Raw genomic sequence first — 20,235 nt, forward strand, 5'->3', positions numbered from 1 at the left:
GAAGCCTGGCTGCTGCCTGGCAGTGCTGCCTGATCTTCCAGGGGATAGCCAGGACCAGAGCTCAGTGTGGGGAGTGTCCCTGTACAGAGACGTTCACAGGTGAATAGTGCTGAAGCGGAAGCTGTGCTTTACGATTTACTCTTAAGTCTTATTGCTCCAGGCAGCAGTGATGGTAGCAGCTCCTTTTGCTACAGGATTGACTCCTCCACTGTTTATACTGGTCTAGAGCCAAAAGCTGCTAGTCGGGAACTGGTTTCACTGGGTTGATATGAGCATTTGGTAGATGTGGAATAACAGCAGCTTTCACCTCAAAGTCTGCCTTGAGATAGGAGAAGGATGCCAGGAAAAGTGAGAACAGCGGGAGGGCTGAGTGTAATTGGGGTCCCAGCAGCTGCCTGGTGTTCAGGCCTCAGGTCAGACCCTCTACTACTGCCCCAATATCTATGGGGTTGCACAAATATTTCTGTGGTGGGGACTTGGTCCCACACACAGGACTGGTGTGAGGTCAGGTGCTGAATCCCTTCAGGCAACAGACAAAGGGCAGATCTCTCTCTGTTGAGAGTGTTGTGAAATTAGCCACCTTTTGGGGATGGCACACTGTAGTTAAATGCAAGGAACCCAGGATTTCCACATCCAGAACTCCTTTTTGTTTGATCCATCCACGTGTAGCAGTCTGTGCCTCTGGAGAGCTCTCAGCTGAAGTGAAAGGTCTCTCGCTGCCATGTTCCCTGCCCTGGTCTGACCGCTGTGCAAGTGCAAACAGACCTGCGGTGCACAGAATATGCTGTGTGGCTCAGCCCGCTCCCTGCTCAGACAGAGACAGGAAATGAAGGTTAGCTTTACAACTGGTTTAGCAGCACAAATAACTTAGTTAACTTTAATTTCCTAGGATCGCAAAGCCACTGCATCCTTTGATTTGCATGGTAGGGATCCAGAAAAGTGATAACCAGTGTATGTTGGGACAAGATTACAACGGGCTTGCTGAGATGGGAGGTTGCACAGCGTCTGCTGGTGGTATGCCGTGCTGGCTATGGACCAGCAACTGCTGTCCTCCAGGTTTACATCTGTGCTTGCTCGTTCAGTTTTACCTGTGTTTGACAGAGGTTGTCATCTGTTGTCCAGCTTTCTGACTGCAGCAAGCCTTGCTTCAAGAGTAGTAAATATAGTGTGGAATTTACCCTTAGAAGCAATGAACGATGAAGTCAGGCTGCAGTCTGTTTTCTTCAAACACACTGTCTTCACCTGGAAGGAACAGCAGTGTTTGTAGTTCATCCCAGGTCCACCCTGGGAACATACTTGATGAAATGTTATTTCCCTGACTGGGACTGGAAAGCAAAAGTTCTGGGTCACCACTAACAGGCAGTCTCTCTTTTCCTTGCAGCTTCTTGTTTCTTTGCTGTTCTTTGCGCTCATGGATGTCATCTCAGCAAAAATAGCACCAAAGGTAAATTCAGCCCTGAGGGAATTCTCATGACACAAATGTGTCTAATCGGCTTGGTTTGCTGCCTAAAAATGCTTTGTACCGGTACTGTGAAGGCTGGTAGCTTGTTCTGCCAGAAGGAAGGGATCAGCAGCATCCCAGACAGAGCCTGCTGAAAGCCTTTCTGTCCCTATCAGATTAAACCTGTGTTTTCCTCTAACTGATGTTATCTCCCCTTTCACTATAGTAGCTTTTATTTCTCTTCCTTGAATGACTTGCTATTTTCAGTTCAGACTTTACACCTCCCAGGTAGCACAGGGACCTCATCTCTCTCTCTTAGCTTTTGTGTTGTGCCTCACAGTTGTTGGAGGACATTTTTCCTCAGGCTGGAAACATATGTGGTATTTCATAAGAGCAGGGGTCCCCAGCAAGGAGGAACATTAGTTTCCAAATGATTTAATGCTATTAAATGAAGCAAAGATGACAAGTTTCTTCCAGCAGCTGTCTGTCCTAAGCATCCTCCCACCTGTGAATGCTTGTTCCTGTCCCTTTGCTGTCTTCTCAGCTTTGAAGTGCAGCCGTTTGTGTAGTCACCTAACAGATTGGATCAGGGAGCAGATTCAAGTTAAAAATAATCATTTTGTCTCATGGTCTGCCTCTGGGAGGGTCTGGAGGAAGAGTCATTGAGGAAAGAAACATCTTGAGCAAACAGATCTGGGAGGTTATTCCAAGTAAAATGAGTAATACAAAAAACCCAGCCATTCAACAATCCCAAGACATGTTGTCACTAGGAAGGTTAGAGGGGGAAAAACCTGCTCTGGGGAGTGGGGTGGGTTGGTGCAGGACATGAAGTGGCTCTGTGCTGAGCACTGCTGGGAAGTGTGCTGGTGATGAGTCAGTTGCTCATGGGTGCTGCTTCCCCCTCTCTTGCAAATTGCTCTCTGCTGAGCCCTGTGGTGGCCTGGTTTGGTGACAAGGCACTGTGTTACTCCAATGCCTGATTGCCTGGGGGAGTCCAGGCTGCCAGGCCAGGGGAAGCACTTGGGCTGAATTTGTAAAGGTCCTTTAATAGAGCACTTCATGGACACACTCTCTTAAGAGGGGTTCCTTTCTGCTTTGATGCAACTAAAACCTAAGCCTAACTTGACCTGTCCTTTCTGACACCCAGGAGGGAGTGGATTTTCAGACTTCTCAGGAATGGTCCCTGGAGATCTTGCAATGCCTGGAAGAGAGGGGCATGTCCTGGCCACTTCTTTTCTATTCGGCAGAGAAAGGTGAGCGAGTCCTGCCTGCAAGGGTGGAAAGGTGAGGTTCAGTGCTGCCAGCTGCTCTCCTCTCTGTGATGAATGAATGTACCTGTAAGAAGGAACTGAGGGGCCTTTGTAAGCAGCACAAAAAACACTTGCCTGAGTAAAATTCCAGAACATCCTGCTTCTCAACCCTGCAGTATGGTGACCCAGCTGATGATCAGGAGCAACTGAAACTCAGTATTGTTCCCTGTGGTAGAGAAAGCCTCAGCGGGGAAGCTCGCTTCTCTCAGTGGTCACCCCCACCAAGCACCAGTGTTTGTTGTGGGCTGGAAGGAAACTGTATGGCCCCTGTGCTGCTGTAGAAGTATGCAAGGTGGCCTGAGGACTACTAAAGATGCTTAGTGCTTCTCTTTGTCCATTGCAGACCCTAGGAAATACCATGTCCTCCGCAGTGCAGCCTCGGACCATCACATCCAGCTCTTGCCTGTTGCATTCTACAGGTAATGTCCTGCTGGGCTCGGAAGGGAGGTGCTCGTGTACCCATGGCAGGGGTGTTGGGACGAGATGACCTTTAAGTCCCTTCCAGCCCAAACCATTCTGTGGTTTTGTGGCTGATCATTTGCATGTACAACAGCTGGCACAGAGGTAACTATGGCTGGCCTGCAGGTGGGCTGAGCAATTACATTAGCTGTGCAGGAGAGAATACTTGATCATGGCAGAATTGCTATTTAATGAGTCCTGTATCTTCTGCTAGAAGTTTCTCTTCATGCTCCAGAAGGGAGTGTCCCTGGCTGCCTTCCTGCTCCTGGCAGGGGGGCGGCCCTGCACCCAATGGGACTTGTAAAATGGACAGCGGCAAGAGCACCAGCTGTGTTTGCCTTCTGTCTTTCCGCGTTTGAGTCTACCACAGAACCAGTGCTAACCAGACACCGGGTGTGACCTCCTTTAGCCTCACCCCTCGCTTTCACCATGAGTTGCTCACTCGAGAGCCCACCTTCCTCTACGTGGCGCTCGATCTGTACATCCAGCTGCTTCGACTCTTTGTGGAAGGGAAAGACCTGCCGCAGTCTGACCAAGCAGGCCAGAGCCCAGACCCCACAGAGCACGTGAGTGAAGCTGACTTTTTCGTAACTGTGAATCCTAACCTTTATCCCTGCCACTTGCGGCATCCCTCCTTGCTCCCACCTTCCTCTACAAAGCAAAGGGTGCTTGTGCAGCTGCCTTTGCAGGCAGTCAGCTTGCTCGCACCTTGGGGTTCAGAGAAGCTGCCTTGCTGCTGTCTTACTTGTACAGAACCTCAGGGTGGATGTAGTCACTGACTGATGTGCAGAACCTGTGAATAGCCCCTAGGTGTGACGTAATGGTTCCTGTTTCACTTTGGAAGGCAAGGACTGAGGGCTGGAAGTGACATTGCGCTTGGCCTTTATCAGCTGTCTCTGTGTTCTCCAGGGGGATCCCTTGGAGCTGATCTCCACAGCCCGGCAGTTCCTGCTTGGTGCGATCCCACGCTGCCCTGCCCAAAGCTTTGGAAACATACAACCGGTGTGTTAATATTTTTCTTTTCCTGGTGTGCGAGAGCTGGGAGTGCTGCTTCTGCCTGTGTAGCCTTTCCTGGGTACCACTCCTGTACTGGTGCTGCTTGCTTAACCTGTGACACACTCAGCATTTCCCCAACGCATTTAGGAGTGGTGGAGGACACCTGCTGCTCAGTCCAGTGCTAAAGCCACATCCTCCCTCCCAGGCTGCAGGCTCCTTCTCAGCCATTTTAAATGCTCATTCTTGCTCCCGCTGCTCGCTTAATGCTTGGTCTTGGGGGGGGAAATACCAAGCCCAGCAGAGCAGCACCTGTTGAAGTTTCCCACAGCAGCGGGTTGTCAGCCAGGAGACGGGTATTTCTGTGCCAGTTGGCAACAGCTTCCCTCTCCCTGCACTACAGCAAAACGCTGCAGTGTTGCTGTAACTCACCTTGAGGAAGGATGAGCAGGTCTGATAGCGGCTGCTTGCCCTCTCCCCAGCTCCTGGCCACGTGTGAAGAACTTGACCCAGCACTGAGAGCCACCCTCCTGCACGCCTCGAGGCCTGCTGTGGCCATGGAGCTGGAGGAAGAGCTGGTCCTGTTCTGAGTGACGGGCAGAACACCCGGGCTAGGACAGAGGGACAGACAAGGTGCTACCTTTCACCACTGCTGTTTCTTTCAAATTACTTTGTAAATAATTTATTACAAGCATAACCATGAAGCTCTTGTTACAATAAAAAGTAGGTTACAAATTTCAGTTTAGACTTGCTTTGGGAGTTGTAATGTTTTGTTTTTTTCCAAAACAAAGTGTTTACTTAAAATTGCTCCACTGTCCTACATACCCTTAGAGCCACCTGAGGGCACTTCTGTACAGGCAGCAGCTTGTGCAGGCAGGGAACAGTTGTGGCCAACTCTGTTTCTACAATGGTGTGCGTGGGGAGAAGGGGGACCACGAAGGGGTGCTGCCGAACATCCATTCCCCTGGGATTAGACAGACTCTTAGTACAACACTGCTGAATCAGACGTGAGCATGGAGAATCACAGCATGATAACAAGCTTTTTCTGAGCAAGCTGAAGCTAATTCCACTGAGTTCTTTGGGAGACTAAAACGTAGATTAAAAAATCTCCACTCTGCTATAAGGTTTCTACAGGGCTGGACTGGGAAAGCTTCCCCGTCCCCCTCAGGTGGGCTCCTGCTGCGCAGTCACTTCTGGCTTTACCACCTGACTTTCTGAAGTCCCTGAAGTATTTAGGAGGAGAATGGGCTCTGGCTCCAGTGGCTTGGCTTTGTCCTGAGTCTGGGTCAGAGGGTGCACCATGGACATGTGGACATTAAGGTTATGGGCCTTCTCAAAGCGCTTCCCGCACTGGTCACAGGCAAACTCCAGCTCCGTCTCAGCTTTGTGTTTGGTCATGTGGTACTTGAGTGATGCTCGCTGTCGGCACTGGAAACCACAGATTTCACACCTGCGAAGGCAAAGTGGGGTGTCGGCACCAAGTCCAAGGACCCAGTCATGGCGTCTGCCCTTTGTCACACTGAATAAGCCCAAGAGGGGATGAGTATAGACTCAGAGCTGCTCGCTCACAGCATCTCCCACAACTACCCCAGCCACACAACACGACTCTGCTCCTCAGGCCTGCAGCCCATCACCGGTAGCCGAGCAACTGCCTGCTAAACTCTGAACAACAGGAATGGAAGGAGGCACAAGACTTGCTCAGCAATGGGAAGCTCCAGAGCTGGAGCATGCATGCAGATGGACATTTAAAACAGTTCAGCCAGGACGCTGCCTGCCACAGGCAGGCTTTGTATCGCAGAACTGCTCTGTGCTAAGGGCAGTGACTGCGGGAGCTCAGCACAGCTTCACCACCCCTCCTATCCCTTTTCTTAGCTACAAAGAGATGGTCAGTGTGCACTTACTGCAAAGGCTTTGCTCCCGAGTGCCGCATCTGATGGACCGAGAGGTGTTTGCGTTGCTTAAATGTCTGCCCACATTCATCACAGATATAATTACGTACCTCTGCAATGGAAAAAGGGAAAGAGTCATTGATTCTGCCAATTTCTTAGTACATGAAACACACACACAGCTGCCCACGCCTGCCAGCGGAGTCTGAATTCCTCCCCTGCCTCATATCCTCCACGTGATGGCCTGTTGCAGGTTTACAGGCAAGACAGACTGTTCTGCACCCCACGCAGAGTCTTGCCACAGCACCTACAAGCCTTGTGCAGCGAAGTGCTGGGTGCCTGTGCTGCCCATCGCCTGCTGGGACACACCTGTGTGAATGAGTTTCACATGACGCTGCAGGTACCGGTCAATCATGAACACCTTGTTGCAGCCAGGATGAGGACAGGGCCTCTCCCGAACCTCTTCGTGATGCTCTTTGATGTGTTTCTGTAAAGAAAGGACAGAGCTTCTAACCACAGGGCTGCAGCTTCCCCACTGGAAAAAAACTTGGATCTCCCCAAAAACGAGACCCCCATCTTGGCAGGCTCACGCATCAGTGCTGCTTCACTGTAAAAAAAACAGACTTGCATCCCAATCTACTCCTGGCAGCAGGGGCTTTAACAGGACACAGCAGAGCTTGTTCCAAGAGCTGCCACCGAGCCAGCAGCCCACTTCCAGAACAGGAGCATGAGAGCCAGAGCAGTTCCTGTTGTGTTTGGGAGTGCAGAAAAAGGCCTTGGACTCTCAGCAGACTGTTCAGTGGCTCGCTGCCTCCTGCAGAGCGAGGCGATGAATTAAACCTGTCACGGCGCCTCTCTTCATACAGAAATGGCTCTGTGGTACTCCAAGCTACAGTTTCAGGACAGGAACTCACCTTCATGCCATCTGCCCCTCTGTAGACAGCCGTGCATCCCTGGTAAGGACACTTGTAAATGGTAGGCAGCTCCTCCCTGCAAAGCAGAGGCCTGCTGTCAGCCAGCGTGCCGAGCGCCGGGCTGTCACCCAGCTTCCACCTGCTCCTTATTACCTTTCACATTTGATTTTTTTTTTCCAGCCTGGCTTAGGCCCTGGCTTCTTCCTTATTTTGGGCTCTTCTGCCTTCTTTGCTTCTTTGCTGTCGCTTTTCTTGCCAGAAACCCTTCCAAAGAAGATGAAAGAAGACAGACAGTGGTTTAATACTTGATCTTGGGTTTTAGCCCTCTCAGCTAATCGCCCCCGAGCGTTACACCGGGTCTGACAGCTCAGCCCGATGTGTGACGTGGCAAAGCAGGAGCACGCACACAGTCATGCAAGCGCAGTAACTAGGGCCAAGCCTGGGGGTGAGGGAGGTGGCCCAGCTTCAACCCGATGGGGAGCTCGGGGAACACAGGGGCTGGGGTGACAAAATGACCTCCAGGCAGGAACACGTAAGAAACACGTAGGGAACAGAGACCATAAAGCAAAGCAATCGCGATGGCCCAGCGGAGCCCACCACAGTGCACACACAGCAGAGGCGGGCACCAGCACCCCCCCCCCATCCACAGAGAGCTCTGCTCACCGCGCAGGAAGCCTCTTACTTCTTTTCGGGGTAAGGCTCGAAGGAGTCATCTGAAGATTGCACATTTCTCTTCTCATTTTCATCATCACTCAAGAAGTCCCTGAGAGAGAGAAGATGCACTTTACTGACACAGCACCGGGCTGGCACTTCAGCAGCAGCATCCGCAGCAGCAATGTGTGTTCTTCACTCTCAGCGCATCCATCTCCCCCACACCACGGCACGGCAGCAGAGGCTCCACGTGTGCTCCTCCCCCATAATCTCCCCAAGCAAACACAGCACTGGGGAACACAGCAAATAGCAAAATCAGGTCCTTTTAGGACTAGATGTCTGTAAGAATAATTGAACCACTGTCAGGAGAACAAAAGACTGGCTGTTACTGAAAAGATCTATTCATTGTTGAGGGATGTTGCCACCGCTTTCTATGCTGGGAAAATAATTTTGTAGAGCAAGAACATCATATAGTTGTCTGGCGCAGGTTAATTAAGCTGCAGGTCACTCCGTATTTCCTCATACGTAGCAGCCACATAGGCTTGGGTTTTTCTTTTTCCTCCTTTTAAGTCCTAAGCCATACAAGAAGCAATTAATTCTGAAGCCAGGAAACAGGCAATAAATTGTTGTGGCACTTTGGATATGACAGCTGACAGATTGAGCTGACACACTGAAATAAGCCTGCACTCAGCCGTTTGGTACTTTAAACACAGAAAGACTGCACTCAATTACCAGTTATTTACATTATTCACTTTAAATACCTATGGTTGAAGGATTTAGCCAAATCTTTGATCATGGAGACTACTAAGCTGCCAGTGTCCCTCCTCTTCCCGGGAGCAAACAGGGCGATTTCTCTGAGTGCCGCCTCTTGCCTGCGTTCTCACACCGACCGCTCTTCTGGAGCGGCCGCAAAGGGGATTGCTCTGAGGCTGAGGGGCTGGAGCAGCGGCATCCAGGACCAAGCAAGCCCCCACTGCCCCCTGCATGACTCCTTCCCCAGAGCAGAGAGGGGGGAATGAAACAGGACCTGGTTTGCTGGAAGCAGCCAGAGAGCACACACGTGTGCAAACACACACACGCCGCTGTGCAAACCACCACCCGCAGCAGCAGAGGCGGCAAGGAGGGGAGTTCAGCGCGTCAGCAGCGTGAGCTTTGTCACAGCTGCCACAGAGCCTGCGCCTCTGACACTGGTTCCAAGAGGCCTTGAGGGCCAGGTCACTCGTGGAGAAAAGAGCTCTCCAAGGCAGGTCATTTCATACTCGCAAAGAAGACATTTACGCTATTTTAAACCCACTCTTCTCTCACCCCTCAGAAAGGTCACTGAACTCGTCTTTTACCCGCTCATCCGACGTTGCAGACAGAACCTGCTTCCCACTCAACTGTCCTAGGGAATGAAGGAGAACACGGTGCGTTACAAGGAAAAGCAGCAAGAACAAGCCAGCGGAGACAGCTGCTGAGAAGGAACCAGCCCCTCCAGGTTCACTCAGCGTGGCTCATACCGCCTGAAAATATGTGCTCCACAACAAGTTAATGATTATTTAAAACCAAACTCCATGTCTCGTGCTCAGAGACTGCTCTTCCTGCGCCCTAGGGATGGGAAAGCCTTCAACCTGCAGTTGCCACAAGCATCTTTTGGTTTCCCCAAGACTCCTGCTTTGTAACTGAAAGACTTTTCCCCACATATGTCCCAGCTGCTGTTCCTCTTTCCAGCAGCGGACACCTGCAGCTGTCAGAGCTAAACACAGCCTGATTCTGTAACTCGAAATCTCTGTTAATTCCTCTCTTCTGGAAGCAGCATTTCACGGGGGCTCAGCAGTAAACCCACGTTAACTCAGCCCACAGCAAGCCCGCTCAGAGACTTCCCTTTGCGGACAGCAGGGCTCCTGCTGCTTGGCATCAGCTGCAGCGGGGCAGGGGAAACCCCTCCATGCTGGCATATGGAGAGGGTTTGGGTTCAGCAGAAACACACGTCTGGCAAATGTGGTGCAGGAGAAGCAGCAACCATTCTGCACCACTCAGGAGGCACACATTACCCAGGACAGCAGCCTCCCGCCAGCCAGGCGCAGCCTGCTAAGGAACAGCCAGCTCTCACCGCGCCATCTGAGGGGGAAACAGCGCACTGGCTGAGGAGACCAGCTCTTTCTGGGTGATGTGGTCAGCCAAACCCGCATTCCCCCTTCCCCTCTGCAAGGCTCAGCATCCCTGGTCAGAGGCGATTCTCTGGGCAACCGGCAGTCCCCAGCTGGGGTCTGCGTCCTCCCTGAGGAGCGGCAGTCTCCAAGGAGGGGTCCCAGTCCCATCGTTGCTCCCTGGGCCAGCTCTCCAGCTCCTTGCCCTTTCCCAGAGGCCTGCGGGGAGGTCAGAAGGCAAATCCCTTACCTGTGACACTGCTCAGTGGTGACACGGGCTGCAACAGGGCTTTCTCCTGTATGGAGGCCATGCTGTCCAGTTGCAAGTGAGATGAATCCCTGTCCTGCGGCAGCTCATTCTCCACGTTCAGTGGCACCGATGTGGTCCCTTTGTTTGCGGGCTGCTGGCAAGGAGTTGTCCTTACTGGAGCATGCTGGGGTTTGGGAGCAGAAACAGCCTCAGCATTGTCTGCGCCTGCCCCGTTGTCAGTCAAGTGCTGCGCCGTGCTCTTGTTCCACTCCCGTTTGACACACAAGGCATTGTCGACAAGCACCGTGCTACAGTCCGAATCTGTATCCATGACATAGTCGTGCCCATCCCCACAGCCCCAGACAGCGCGGATGATGCCGCAGTACTCGGAGGAGAGCACGCTCTGCAGGCTGGGCACCGACGTACAGCTCCCGGCGTGCGTGTGCGTCCACGTCACCAGGCTGTGCAGGCACTGGGGGCTGGAGGTGATCAGGTCCACTGTGGGAGGGGAGAGGCAGCACGCACACAGTCAGTGCCCTGGGCCAGCAAAGGGCACTGCCAGGTGCGGGGAGAGACAGGGAAAGACCCGCTCCCCCCACCCAGGGAGGGGACAGGGCTGCAGACCTGCTCCCCCCAAGGCCACACTGCACCATAAGGCAGGTGGGAGACACCCAGATGGACCGGGGGGGGGGGGGGGCAGTCCCATTGACTGCCAGCACTGTGAATTTTGCAGCTGAAAGTAAATTTCCAATCACCCCCAGTGTCTGCAGCAGCGGGGATGGGCCTGGCACTGCCACCAAAGCCCGCTCTGCCTGCTCTCCGCACCCTCCACGTGAGCCCACACCAGTTCTGCTCCGCTCAGGGAGGCCAATGCCAGTGAGGATCCTCCTGGGGAGCTGGAGGGGAGAGCTCCTGGCCCAGGGAGCAGGGGGAATTGTAAGCAGCCAGACTAGGGCACGGCTGCGTGGAGGGACACAGGAACCGCCCTGCCGGGTGGTCGCTCCTCAACACCTGTAAAGCCCAGTGCTTTGCTGATGGTATCACTGAAAGCAAAGAGAAGTGGCTCTGGGAGCAGGGACTCACCCAGGCAGGAGGCACCTCCATCTGCACCCGGCTGGGCCTGGGCCGCGCCGCTCCTGCAAAAGCCAGAACAGCACAGTGGGGTCTCAGGGGTCATGGAGGGACCCGGCATCAACACGGGGCAATTTATCGCTCCTGATAGCTCCCGGGAAGAAAGAAGTGCAACGTACTTTCCTTTTGACTTCACATGGCCTGTGGGAGACGCATTCACCCTCTGGATAAATGTCCTGAGGACGCTGCGGCATTTGTAGAACTGGGCATGGCACTTCTTGCAGACGAACTGGGGGAGCGCGGGGTCCTGCCGCACCGCCACGCCGACCAGCCGCTGGAAGTCGGTGAAGAAGACCTGATCCACACGTCGCTGCTTCTCCGAGTTCTCCCCCATGACAGGCACCTTCCCGAAGGCATTGCGCAGGCTCCTGGAGGAGAACTTCCCGTGGCAGAGGCGACAATACCCAGTGCTCAGGGCTCTGCCGATTCCTGCCAGAGAAGGACCGAAGACTGGGTGCCTGCTGCAAGAGTATGGCAGCTGGCTATGGCCCGAAGGAAGATGTTCCCATTCCCCTTCCCTCGCTCTAGGCTGCCTCCAGAGCCCTGGCTTCAGCATGAGCACAGAAAAGCCAGGTAGGAAGAGAGACACCTTCCCCTTGACCCTCCCCTGCCGACTGGGGCACCACTGACCCTAAAATCAGCCTTTCTGGGAACCTCCTTCGAGCTGTAGCACATCCCGGGGCTCGCTCACATACGCTTGTGCTTTTGCCAAGACTGTCCCTCAGCTTAAGTAGTTCTTCTCCCTCCCCAGCGTTTATCTCCCAAGTATTTATAGCCAGCCCTCGGCTGCCACAAGCCTGAGCCGCCCCGGTGCTCACAGCCCAACCGAGCCGCCATTTCTCAGCCGCCTCGATGGTGCCCTGCAGCAGCGCAGGGAGCTGGGGGTGCGGGGCTCCTGTTCGGGGAGCGAGGCCAACCCGGAGCAGCGGGGCAGGATGCAAAGCATTCCCATTCCTGTGGCATCCCTACTCTGCAGAGCACGGCTGCATCCCTCTGCTGCGCCCTGACCGCCTGCCAGCATGAGGAAAACTCCCGGCTCCAGCCTCCTCCCGGCCCTGATGCAACACAGCTGTGCTCCAAACCCTCCGGGCCGCCCGCCGGGACGGGGAGGGAGCAGGGTCCTGCCTGCAGCCCCCACCAGCCCCCCCGCCATCGCCGAGACCACACAAATGGCTTTCAGAGCCCTTTGGGGTGCAGCTGCACACTGGGGACTGGTGGGGCCAGCCAGCAGAGCCCCCGGCGAGGGCACAGAAGCAAGGAGGAGCAGCACCCGTGGGGGTGAGCGCTTTGGAGGGCTCAAAGCTGCCCTCCCTGATTTTAAGCCCAGCAGGGGCGGGAGGGACAGCCACCCCCCCAGCCTGGAGGGACATGCAGGCACTGCGGCCCCTGCCACCAGTGCTTTGCCCTCAGACACCCAACTCTGAGCCGTTTGAGGTGCAAAACTTATCTCCTGCACCCAGCCACACCGGCAGTGACGCGCTTGGCTATCGGCTGCCGCCACACCGGGGGACAGTGGCAGAGCCCCCCAGGATGAAGGGGAGGGTCAGCTCCCATCACTGTCCCCCGGGCTCTTCCCCCGTGGTGCTGCCGAAGCTCCCCCTTACCTCATCGGTCACCAACACCGGGAGCCCCAGCACTTTCCGGGGGAGGATGCTCTATGCAAACAGCCAAACCCAGGTCCTAGCATGGGGCAGAGCCGGAGAGCCCGGGGGGGAGAGCTGGGGGGGGGGCGGAGAGCTCGGGGGGGGGGGCGGGGGCAGAGCCCGGGGGAGCAGCGCCCCGGAAAGACCGCGGGGGGTGGGCTGCTCCCCGGCAGAGCACAGAGCCCCCGGTGCCCGGCAGCACACGCCCACCGGCACCCACTCACCAGCCTGCCCCGGGAGGCGGCCCCCGGTGCCCCGGGGGGCTGCATGCCCGCGGTGCCCCCCGCAGCGGCTCCGTGACCCCACCCGCGGGCACGGCCAGGCGGGGGTCCGGGCCGCCGCGTCCCAGCCCCACGGGGCACAGCGCCCCCCCCGGGCTGCTCCCTCGCCCCACTCGGGCCGGGCCTCACCTGCCTCCGGGGCCCCGCCGAGGGCGGCGGGCCGTGTCCAGGCGGCGGCCGCCGGGGCCCACCCCGCGGGGGCCTCGAGCCGCGCCGCCGCCGCCTCGGTCCCGCGGGCCGCCGGACCGGGCCGTCGCCGGGGCTCGGGGGCCGCCGCGCTGGGGCCGCCCGCGGCCGCCAGGAACCGGCCGCGCCGATCGCGCTTCATCGCCGCCGCCGCCGCGGGCCCGGCCCGCCCCGCCCCGCCCGGCGCAGCGCCCCCCGCCGGCCGGGAGGACCCCGCCGCCGGTCCGGCCCCGCCGCGCTCCGCCGGTGCCGCGGGCCCGATCGCGCCGTTCCGGGCGGCGGCCGCCGCCATGGCCGCTGCGGGCGGCGAGGGCCCCGCGGGGCCTCCCTGGGCGGGCCGGGCCCTGCAGAGCGCCATGAGGGCGGCCAGCGGCGCCCTGGAGATGGACAGCGCCGGGCGGCCGCGGGTGAGCGCGGAGCGGGCCGGGACCCTGGGGGCACCGGGAGGGCCGGGGGGTGCCCCGAGGTCCCGGGCAGGCTGCGGGGTCTGGCGGTCCCCGGGCCGCCTCCCCCGAGCCCGACACCCCCAGGCAAGGGCCCGATCCTGCCCCCCCGCAGGGCCCGGCGGGCTGCAGGGGTCTCACCGGTGCTACCGGGGTTGCGGGCCCCGCCCCCCCGGCTGCCCCCCTCCTGCCAGCGGGGCTGGGGCTGCCCGGGAGGGCCGCGGCTCACCCCTCCCCTCTGGCAGGAGGCCTACGTGGAGTACCTGAAGAGCATCGCCTTCATCGCTCAGGCCCTGCAGGAAGAGGCGGCGGGGACAGGTAAGGCAGGACCGCTGCCCCCCGCAGCCCCCCCGCGCCTCCTGGCCCTGCGGGGCTGGCACAGCCGTGGTCAGCGGGTGCCCTGCAGGTGGCCCTGACACCCGGCATGTCCCCCCAGACGGGAGTGAGGTGGTCACCCCCGACACCCCCAAGATGCTGAAGCTGGCTGAGCAGTGCCTGGAGAGAGTCAAGTCCATCGCAGCAGCGCTGGGTGAACGAGGGGTCCTGGGGTCCCGCTGTGGGGAGCCGGCCCCCCCCCCCCCGGGGCCAGGTTGGTGGGGGGGCACAGCTGACTCCTCTCTCATTCCCTCCTCAGGGAAAGCCCAGGCAAAACCGGCTGTGCAGGAGCGGGGTGGGGGCCCCGCGCCCCTCCCCCGGCACCGCAGGGTCTTCTCGGACGAGGGGGGGAAGCTCTCTCCTTTCCTGCCGCCGGAGATCTTCCAGAAGTTGCAGATTGCTGAGGCGCAGAGCACACGGAAGTACGGGGGCTCGGGGGGACACGGGGGGCTGGCATCTGCCCCACGCCTGCCCAGAGAGGCCGTGGGGCTGGGGTGGGTCATCCCCAGGCTCCCGCTCTGCTGAGGGGCACGGCGGCGAAGAGGCCCCAGCGCGTGTCATGGTGGGTGCTGAGGGCTGGTCCCCGGCAGGGAGCTGACGCCGCTGGAGGAGGCATCTCTGCAGAACCAGAAGCTGAAGGCCGCCTACGAGGCACGGGTGGCGCGGCTGAACCCCAGCCAGGCCCTGCAGAAGACCTCCCTGGCAAGTGGGGAGCCCCGCTGGGTGGGAGGCTGGGGCGAGAGGACTGCTGCTGGCTGGGAGGGGAGGTGGTCCCCGCGGTGCCTGGGGGACCCTCTGCTCCATGCCTGCCACACTGGCGGCCGCAGGTTTTGGGCAGGTGACCCCAACATGCTGCCTGCTTCGCAGACACTGTCCCTGCAGCGGCAGATGATGGAGAACTTGGTGATCGCCAAGGCTCGGGAGGAGACTGTATCCTTCCCGGCAGCAGAGAGCTCAAAGCGCCGGGCTCCGGCACAGCCCCACGTGCTGCCCAGGCGCCGGTGCCCTGTCCCTGCGCCGCAGCCATCCCACGCAGGCTTTTGGGGTCCCGGTCCTGTCCTGCAACCGGCTGATCAGGGGGATGGAGGTGGGAGAAGGGCTGATCCCGGCCCCCAGGCTGCCATGGCTGTGCTGGGGCAGCGGGTTGTGCCAGGGTGGTGGGCGAGTGGTGCCAGCTGGGTGCCGGTGCGGTGCGGGGTCCCCAGAGCCTTAACTCTGCCGTGGCCCAGCTGCAGCGGAAAATGGAGGAGCGGCGGCTGCGGCTGCAGGAGGCTGCCAACAGGTGAGCGGGGATGTCACAGCCAGGACCCGGGGGATGTCACAGCCAGGACCCCGGGGTCGCGCTGGCAGGTGCCCTCACCCAGGACCGTTGCATCACCAGGAGGTTCTCCAGCAGCGTGGCCCTCACGCCTGAGGAGCAGGAGCAGAGAGCTCTCTACGCTGCCATCCTCGAGTACGAGCAGGACCATGTGAGTACGCGCTGGAGGCTGCTGCTGTGGGTGCCGTGGGGATAGAGGACCATGCTGTGGGTGCAGGATATGTGCTGTCCTTGGGTGCTGTGGAGCAAGAGGCCTTGGCACCCCTGGGTGCTGCTGGGGCAGGGTGCTGTGCCATTCCCAGGCGGAGTGGGGGCTGGATGCTGTGCCATGGGACAGGGTGCTATTCTGTTCCCTGGCACTGTGGGGGCAGGAGGCTGTGCCGTGGGGCAGGGTGCCACGCCATCCCCACTGACCAGCTGTGGATGCTCACCAGGACTGGCCGAGGCAGTGGAAGGCCAGGCTGAAGCGGAGCCCGGCGGACCTCTCCCTGGTGTCGGGGCTCTTCTCCTGCCTCCTCAGGTAGTGCCAGGGTGGGAAGGGGCTCTGCCACGGCTGCTTGCTTGTGCCCCCTGCCCACCCCCTCCCTCTGCTTCCAGCTTCCCCGAGCACCCCATCGCCCAGCTCCTGCGGCAGCTGCAGTGTGCGGTGTATGCCCGCCTGTACTCGGCCATCAGCCAGGGCACCGCCGACACCGCGCCCGCCTCCCCCACCAGCCTCTCCTTCCTCTCGCTGGATGCGGGGGGCTCGCTGCTCACCGAGCCAGGGGGCCACCGGCTCCGGGCCTCCCGCAGTCTCCACTGCATGTTCTCAGTGCCCGAGCACGGCACAGCCGGGCTACGGCACAGCCTGTCCAGCATGCCCCTCACCGATGGCAGCCCCGGCACCCCCAAGGCAGAGGGTGGCTGGCCGGGGCCGGCGGCAGCCCCCCAGACCCCCCGGGAGAGCTCCTTCGAGGACCTGGAGCGGTTCCTGGCATCGCCCGAGGGTTGGGCCCCCGGGGAGCCCCCGGCCGGCCCCGCGAAGGAGATGGCACTGCCGGAGCAGCTGAAGGGCATCGTGCGGGACATCCACAACGCCATTGGTGAGCAACAGCTGCCGGGGTCGGGGGGACCCGCAGGGGCCAGGAAGGGGGTCTCCCCAGCCATGGGCTCTGTGGGGTGGGGAGGAGGGGCCCCCTGCACGCCATTGCTTTAGCTGGGGTGAGCTCGGGGTGCAGGGTGGGGAGGATGGGGGGAGTCTCACGTGCACCCGTCAAACACGCTGCGTAACTTGTCCCTTCCCAGACAGGCTGCTGTCCCTGACGCTGCTGGCCTTCGAGGGGCTCAGCACTGCCGCCGGCAAGGACCAGTGCCTGGCCTGCCTGGAGGAGGCCTTCTTCCCGCCGCTCTGGGCCCCACTGCTGGCCCTCTACAGGTACCACGGGCCCTGAGCTGGGCCGAGCCAGGCCCCCCCAGCCCCCGCCCCAGCAGCCCCTCACCTCTCTGCCCGCAGGATTGTGCACCGGCCCCGCGAAGCAGCCCTGGCCCGGAGCATGGAGCAGCACCGGCACGCCAGCCCCGCCGACATGGGGCTGTCATCCCGGCTCTTCCCGCCAGCCCCTGGCTGCCCTGCGTACGGCTCCGCCATCGAGGACCTGCGGCTCATCCCGCTAGAAACCTGTCCTCGCAGAAAGCTGGAGTGCATCGGTGCGTAGTCGGGGGCTCTGGGCTGACAGGGGGGTCAGGGGGGTGGCAGGGTGATGCTCAGCACCTGCTCTGTGCCACAGTGCGAGCCCTGCGCGGCATCTGTGAGTGTGCCGAGGAGTACTGCGGTGCCCGGGACAGCCGGACCCCCACCTCTGCCGCCATGTGAGTATGGGGGGCACAGTGGGGAGCGGGGTGCTGGGGTGCCAGTGTGGGGCTGGGGGTTCCCGTGGCCACCGTGGCTGATGGTTCCTGTTGCCAGCAGTGGGGCGGATGACCTGCTGCCCATCCTGTCCTACGTGGTGCTGCAGACAGGGCTGCCGCAGCTGCTGCCCGAGTGCGCCGCCCTGGAGGAGTTCATCCACGAGGGGTAGGCGCCGGGGGTGCTGGGCCACATGGGCACCCCGGGGGGGGCACTGTCCCCGGAGCTGGAGGCGTGGGGATGGGAGCTGGATCAGAGCGTGGAGTGTGGCTGCTGTGGGCGCAGGGCTGCGGTGGGTGGCTGTGGCGGTGTCCCAACCATGGCAGTGTCCTGGCTGCAGCGGTGGGGTGACTGTGGTGGTGTCCCAACCTTGGAGGTAGCATGGCCATAGCAGTGTCCCAGCCGTGGTGGTAGCAGTGTCCTGGCCATGACAGTACGGTGGCCATGATGGTGTCCCAGCCATGATGCTGTGGTGGCCATGGCAGTGTCCTGTGTCCTGCCTATGATGGTGTGGTGCCATGGCAGTGTCCCTGCTGTGATGGTGGCGGTGTCCCAACCATGGTGGTGCAGTGGCTGTGGCAGCGTCCCAGTCTGTGACAGTGGCAGTATCTCAGTGGTGCTGGCGTAGTGGCTGTAGTGGTGTCCTAGCCATGGTAGCATCGCAGCCATGGTGGTGGCAGCATCCCAGCCGTGGCAATGCAGTGGCTGTGGCAGTATCCTGGCCATGGCAGCATCCCAGCGGTGGCACTGTGGTGGCCGTGTCGGTGTCCCTGCGACGGTGTTGGCGGTGTGTGGTGCAGGTACCTGATCGGGGAGGAGGGGTACTGCCTGACGTCCCTGCAGAGCGCCCTGTCCTACGTGGAGTCCCTGCAGTGAGGCGGCAGCGGGGGACCCTCTCCCCGCCACCCACGGCCAGGTACTGCGCCCGTTCCCGCGGCAGGGGGGTCCCCGTGGCCGGCGGACGTGTCGCCGGGGGTTGTCGCAGGGGGTGCCACAGGGGGGTGCCGCTGGAGGTGCCCCCACTCCGGTCCTCCAGGGGGCGATGTCGACGCGGGGTCAACCCCGCCCAGGAGGCCACGCCCCTTCGATGTGACGGCGGCGGCGGGTGGCGCGGCGCGGGAAGCGGAAGGGGCGCCGGGACGGGACGGAGGGGAGCGGGGGGCTCACGCCGCTGCACCCGCAGGATGTGCGCGGGCTCGGCGCTGCGGCAGGAGTGCGGGCAGCTGTACCGGCAGCAGTACCGGCAGCAGTACCGGCGCTGCCTTGAGCGGGCGCTGCGGCAGGGCCAGGCCGGGGCCTGCTCCGACGCGTCGCTCGGCGAGCGGCTGCGGCGGGAGCCGGCGCTGCTGGCGGCCCTGCAGGAGGACGCCCCCGCCGTGCTGGCCGGCGCGCTGCGGGGCCGCGGGGACCCGGGGCCGGCGCTGCGGGGGCTGGCCCGCGCCTTCGCCCTGCTGGAGCTGGCGGCCGCCAACCTCTACCTCTTCCCCTGGCGCAGGGAGTTCGGCGCCGTCCAGGTGAGCAGGCGCTGCCGGCCGGTGCCCGCGGCGGGGGGCGCCCCGGGGTGCCGGCCCCAGCTGTGCCCCTGTTCTCCTTGCAGACCTTCTCCGGCGCCTACGTGCACCTGCTGCGCCCGGCGCTCCCTGAAGCCGACTTGGTGCGGAGCTTTGCCCGGCTGGGCTACCGACGCGACGGCCACCGCCTGGTCCTCTCCCGGCTGCCCCCCGCACCCGAGCTGCTCGCGGCCGCCTGCGGCTTCTTCGCCTGCCGGTTGGAGTGCGAGATCCTGGCGGAGGTGGTGCTGCGGCTGCAGCCGCGCCGGCTGCGCGCTGAGGAGCTGCTGGAAGCACGGCGGCTGGCGGGGGACCTGGAGGCCTGCGTGGAGATGCTGCAGCAGCTGGGGACCCAGTCCCAGGCGGCTGCCAACTGCAGTGACGGTGTGGATCTCTACCGGGAGATGCCGGCCAGCTCCGAGGACTCGGAGGGAGAGGATGCAGCCCCCCCAGTGCTGTGGAGGGACCTTGGCAACCCACGAGGCGCTGGGGACGTACCTGGGAGGGGCTGGGACCGCTGCGGAGATGGTGAGCTTGGGCAGGAGCCAGTGTCCTCCGCAAGCAACCCGGACCCGGACGCCTCCTCTCACCTCTACCTGGACCAGGAGCTCAGCAGGGCTGGCAGCCCGCTCTCTGCCCTAGCCATGGGGAGCCAAGAACCCCAGACACCAGGGGAGCCCCAGGATTTGCCGCCTGCCACCCCCCAGGAAGCCCCTGAGCTGCCCTGCTACCAGCTGCACTCCTGCCTGCGCCAGGGCGCGCTGCCCTCCTACTGCTGCACGACCTGCCAGCAGCTGCACACTGGTGCCTGCGCGGCTGGGCAGGCTTGCCGCACCCGCCACCACGGGCAGGAGCTGCGCAGCAAGAGGCAGCAGCGGCTCTGGCTGCAGCGGACAGAGGTGGACATGCTGCTGGCAGAAGGCTCCAGGCCCTGGTCCTAGCACCCTGGGGTGCTGGCTGTTCCCATCCCTCCCCACCTGGGAGGGGATGGGGACAACCACCGCTCGGCCCAAGAGACACCAGACTTGCTGTGCCGGGGGGCAGCGGTGCCTGTGCCACGCTCTGCTTTGGCCCTGGGGCGGTAGGAGCCTGTCTGGCCCCTGCTCCAGCCCTGGCGCTCCTGCTGTAAACGGCTCAGTACATCTCAGTAAAGCATGGCTGCCTCGCAGTGTGGTGGTCTCATTCTGCCCTGCTGAGGGGGGGTCGGGGGATGCAAAGTCCATGGGGAAGGGACATAACCCACGGTGCCATCCAACAGGACGTTGGGCAGCAGCTGTCACCTCCCAGGAGTGGGGCAGGGCTCTGCTTAAGGCCGTTTCAGGGAGGCAGAGCTCAGGGGTGTCCTTGTCCCCGGAGCAGGGCCACCCGGCCCAGCAGGAGCTGAGGAATG

General features: G+C 60.8%; 4 protein-coding genes across 12 annotated transcripts in view; 3 read left to right on the forward strand and 1 right to left on the reverse strand.

The window, feature by feature from the left end:
* The window catches only part of FANCA (FA complementation group A), a 37,097-nt gene extending 32,142 nt beyond the window's left edge, over positions 1-4,955 (forward strand). For 4 of the 5 annotated variants that reach the window (XM_055818423.1, XM_055818424.1, XM_027783917.2 and 1 more), the window contains exons 38-43: positions 1,382-1,444; positions 2,589-2,694; positions 3,095-3,170; positions 3,620-3,776; positions 4,120-4,212; positions 4,686-4,955. In XM_055818423.1, the coding sequence (XP_055674398.1) occupies positions 1,382-1,444; positions 2,589-2,694; positions 3,095-3,170; positions 3,620-3,776; positions 4,120-4,212; positions 4,686-4,793 (603 nt within the window). In that variant the 3' untranslated portion in view covers positions 4,794-4,955. Of the gene's footprint in view, positions 1-1,381; positions 1,450-2,588; positions 2,695-3,094; positions 3,171-3,619; positions 3,777-4,119; positions 4,213-4,685 lie in introns of those variants that run through there. The other variant, XR_008749758.1, reaches the window with a different exon arrangement.
* Positions 4,841-12,851, reverse strand: ZNF276 (zinc finger protein 276). 2 transcript variants are annotated; one of them, XM_027783921.2, is made up of 11 exons: positions 12,769-12,851; positions 11,284-11,593; positions 11,117-11,169; positions 10,034-10,531; positions 8,960-9,038; positions 7,686-7,766; positions 7,157-7,267; positions 7,004-7,079; positions 6,459-6,576; positions 6,105-6,204; positions 4,841-5,653 (listed from the first exon to the last, which is right to left on the reverse strand). In XM_027783921.2, exons 2-11 carry the CDS (start codon positions 11,496-11,498, stop codon positions 5,368-5,370), a joined length of 1,617 nt encoding a protein of 538 aa, XP_027639722.1. In that variant the 5' UTR covers positions 11,499-11,593; positions 12,769-12,851; the 3' UTR covers positions 4,841-5,367. The 2 variants fall into 2 exon arrangements, with proteins under 2 accessions (XP_027639722.1, XP_027639721.2); XM_027783920.2 differs by lacking the exon at positions 12,769-12,851 and having other exon boundaries at positions 11,284-12,744.
* Positions 12,852-13,472: 621 nt separating this feature from the next.
* On the forward strand, positions 13,473-18,624 carry VPS9D1 (VPS9 domain containing 1). 4 transcript variants are annotated; one of them, XM_055818428.1, is made up of 16 exons: positions 13,473-13,681; positions 13,963-14,035; positions 14,124-14,246; positions 14,352-14,514; positions 14,683-14,794; positions 14,960-15,022; positions 15,322-15,374; positions 15,474-15,561; positions 15,845-15,930; positions 16,008-16,492; positions 16,695-16,824; positions 16,903-17,096; positions 17,177-17,258; positions 17,356-17,463; positions 18,096-18,211; positions 18,479-18,624. In XM_055818428.1, the coding sequence occupies exons 1-15, from the start codon at positions 13,565-13,567 to the stop codon at positions 18,169-18,171; spliced, it is 1,953 nt and encodes a 650-aa protein (XP_055674403.1). In that variant the 5' UTR covers positions 13,473-13,564; the 3' UTR covers positions 18,172-18,211; positions 18,479-18,624. The 4 variants fall into 4 exon arrangements, with proteins under 4 accessions (XP_055674403.1, XP_055674404.1, XP_055674405.1 ...); XM_055818429.1 differs by having other exon boundaries at positions 13,474-13,681; positions 17,359-17,463; XM_055818430.1 differs by having other exon boundaries at positions 13,474-13,681; positions 14,154-14,246.
* Positions 18,341-20,013, forward strand: SPATA2L (spermatogenesis associated 2 like). The gene is made up of 2 exons (XM_055818433.1): positions 18,341-18,809; positions 18,893-20,013. Exons 1-2 carry the CDS (start codon positions 18,480-18,482, stop codon positions 19,784-19,786), a joined length of 1,224 nt encoding a protein of 407 aa, XP_055674408.1. The 5' UTR covers positions 18,341-18,479; the 3' UTR covers positions 19,787-20,013.
* Positions 20,014-20,235: the final 222 nt, after the last annotated feature.

Source organism: Falco peregrinus, chromosome 14 (genome assembly GCF_023634155.1).
Source record: "Falco peregrinus isolate bFalPer1 chromosome 14, bFalPer1.pri, whole genome shotgun sequence".
NCBI classification, from domain to species: Eukaryota; Metazoa; Chordata; class Aves; order Falconiformes; family Falconidae; genus Falco; species Falco peregrinus.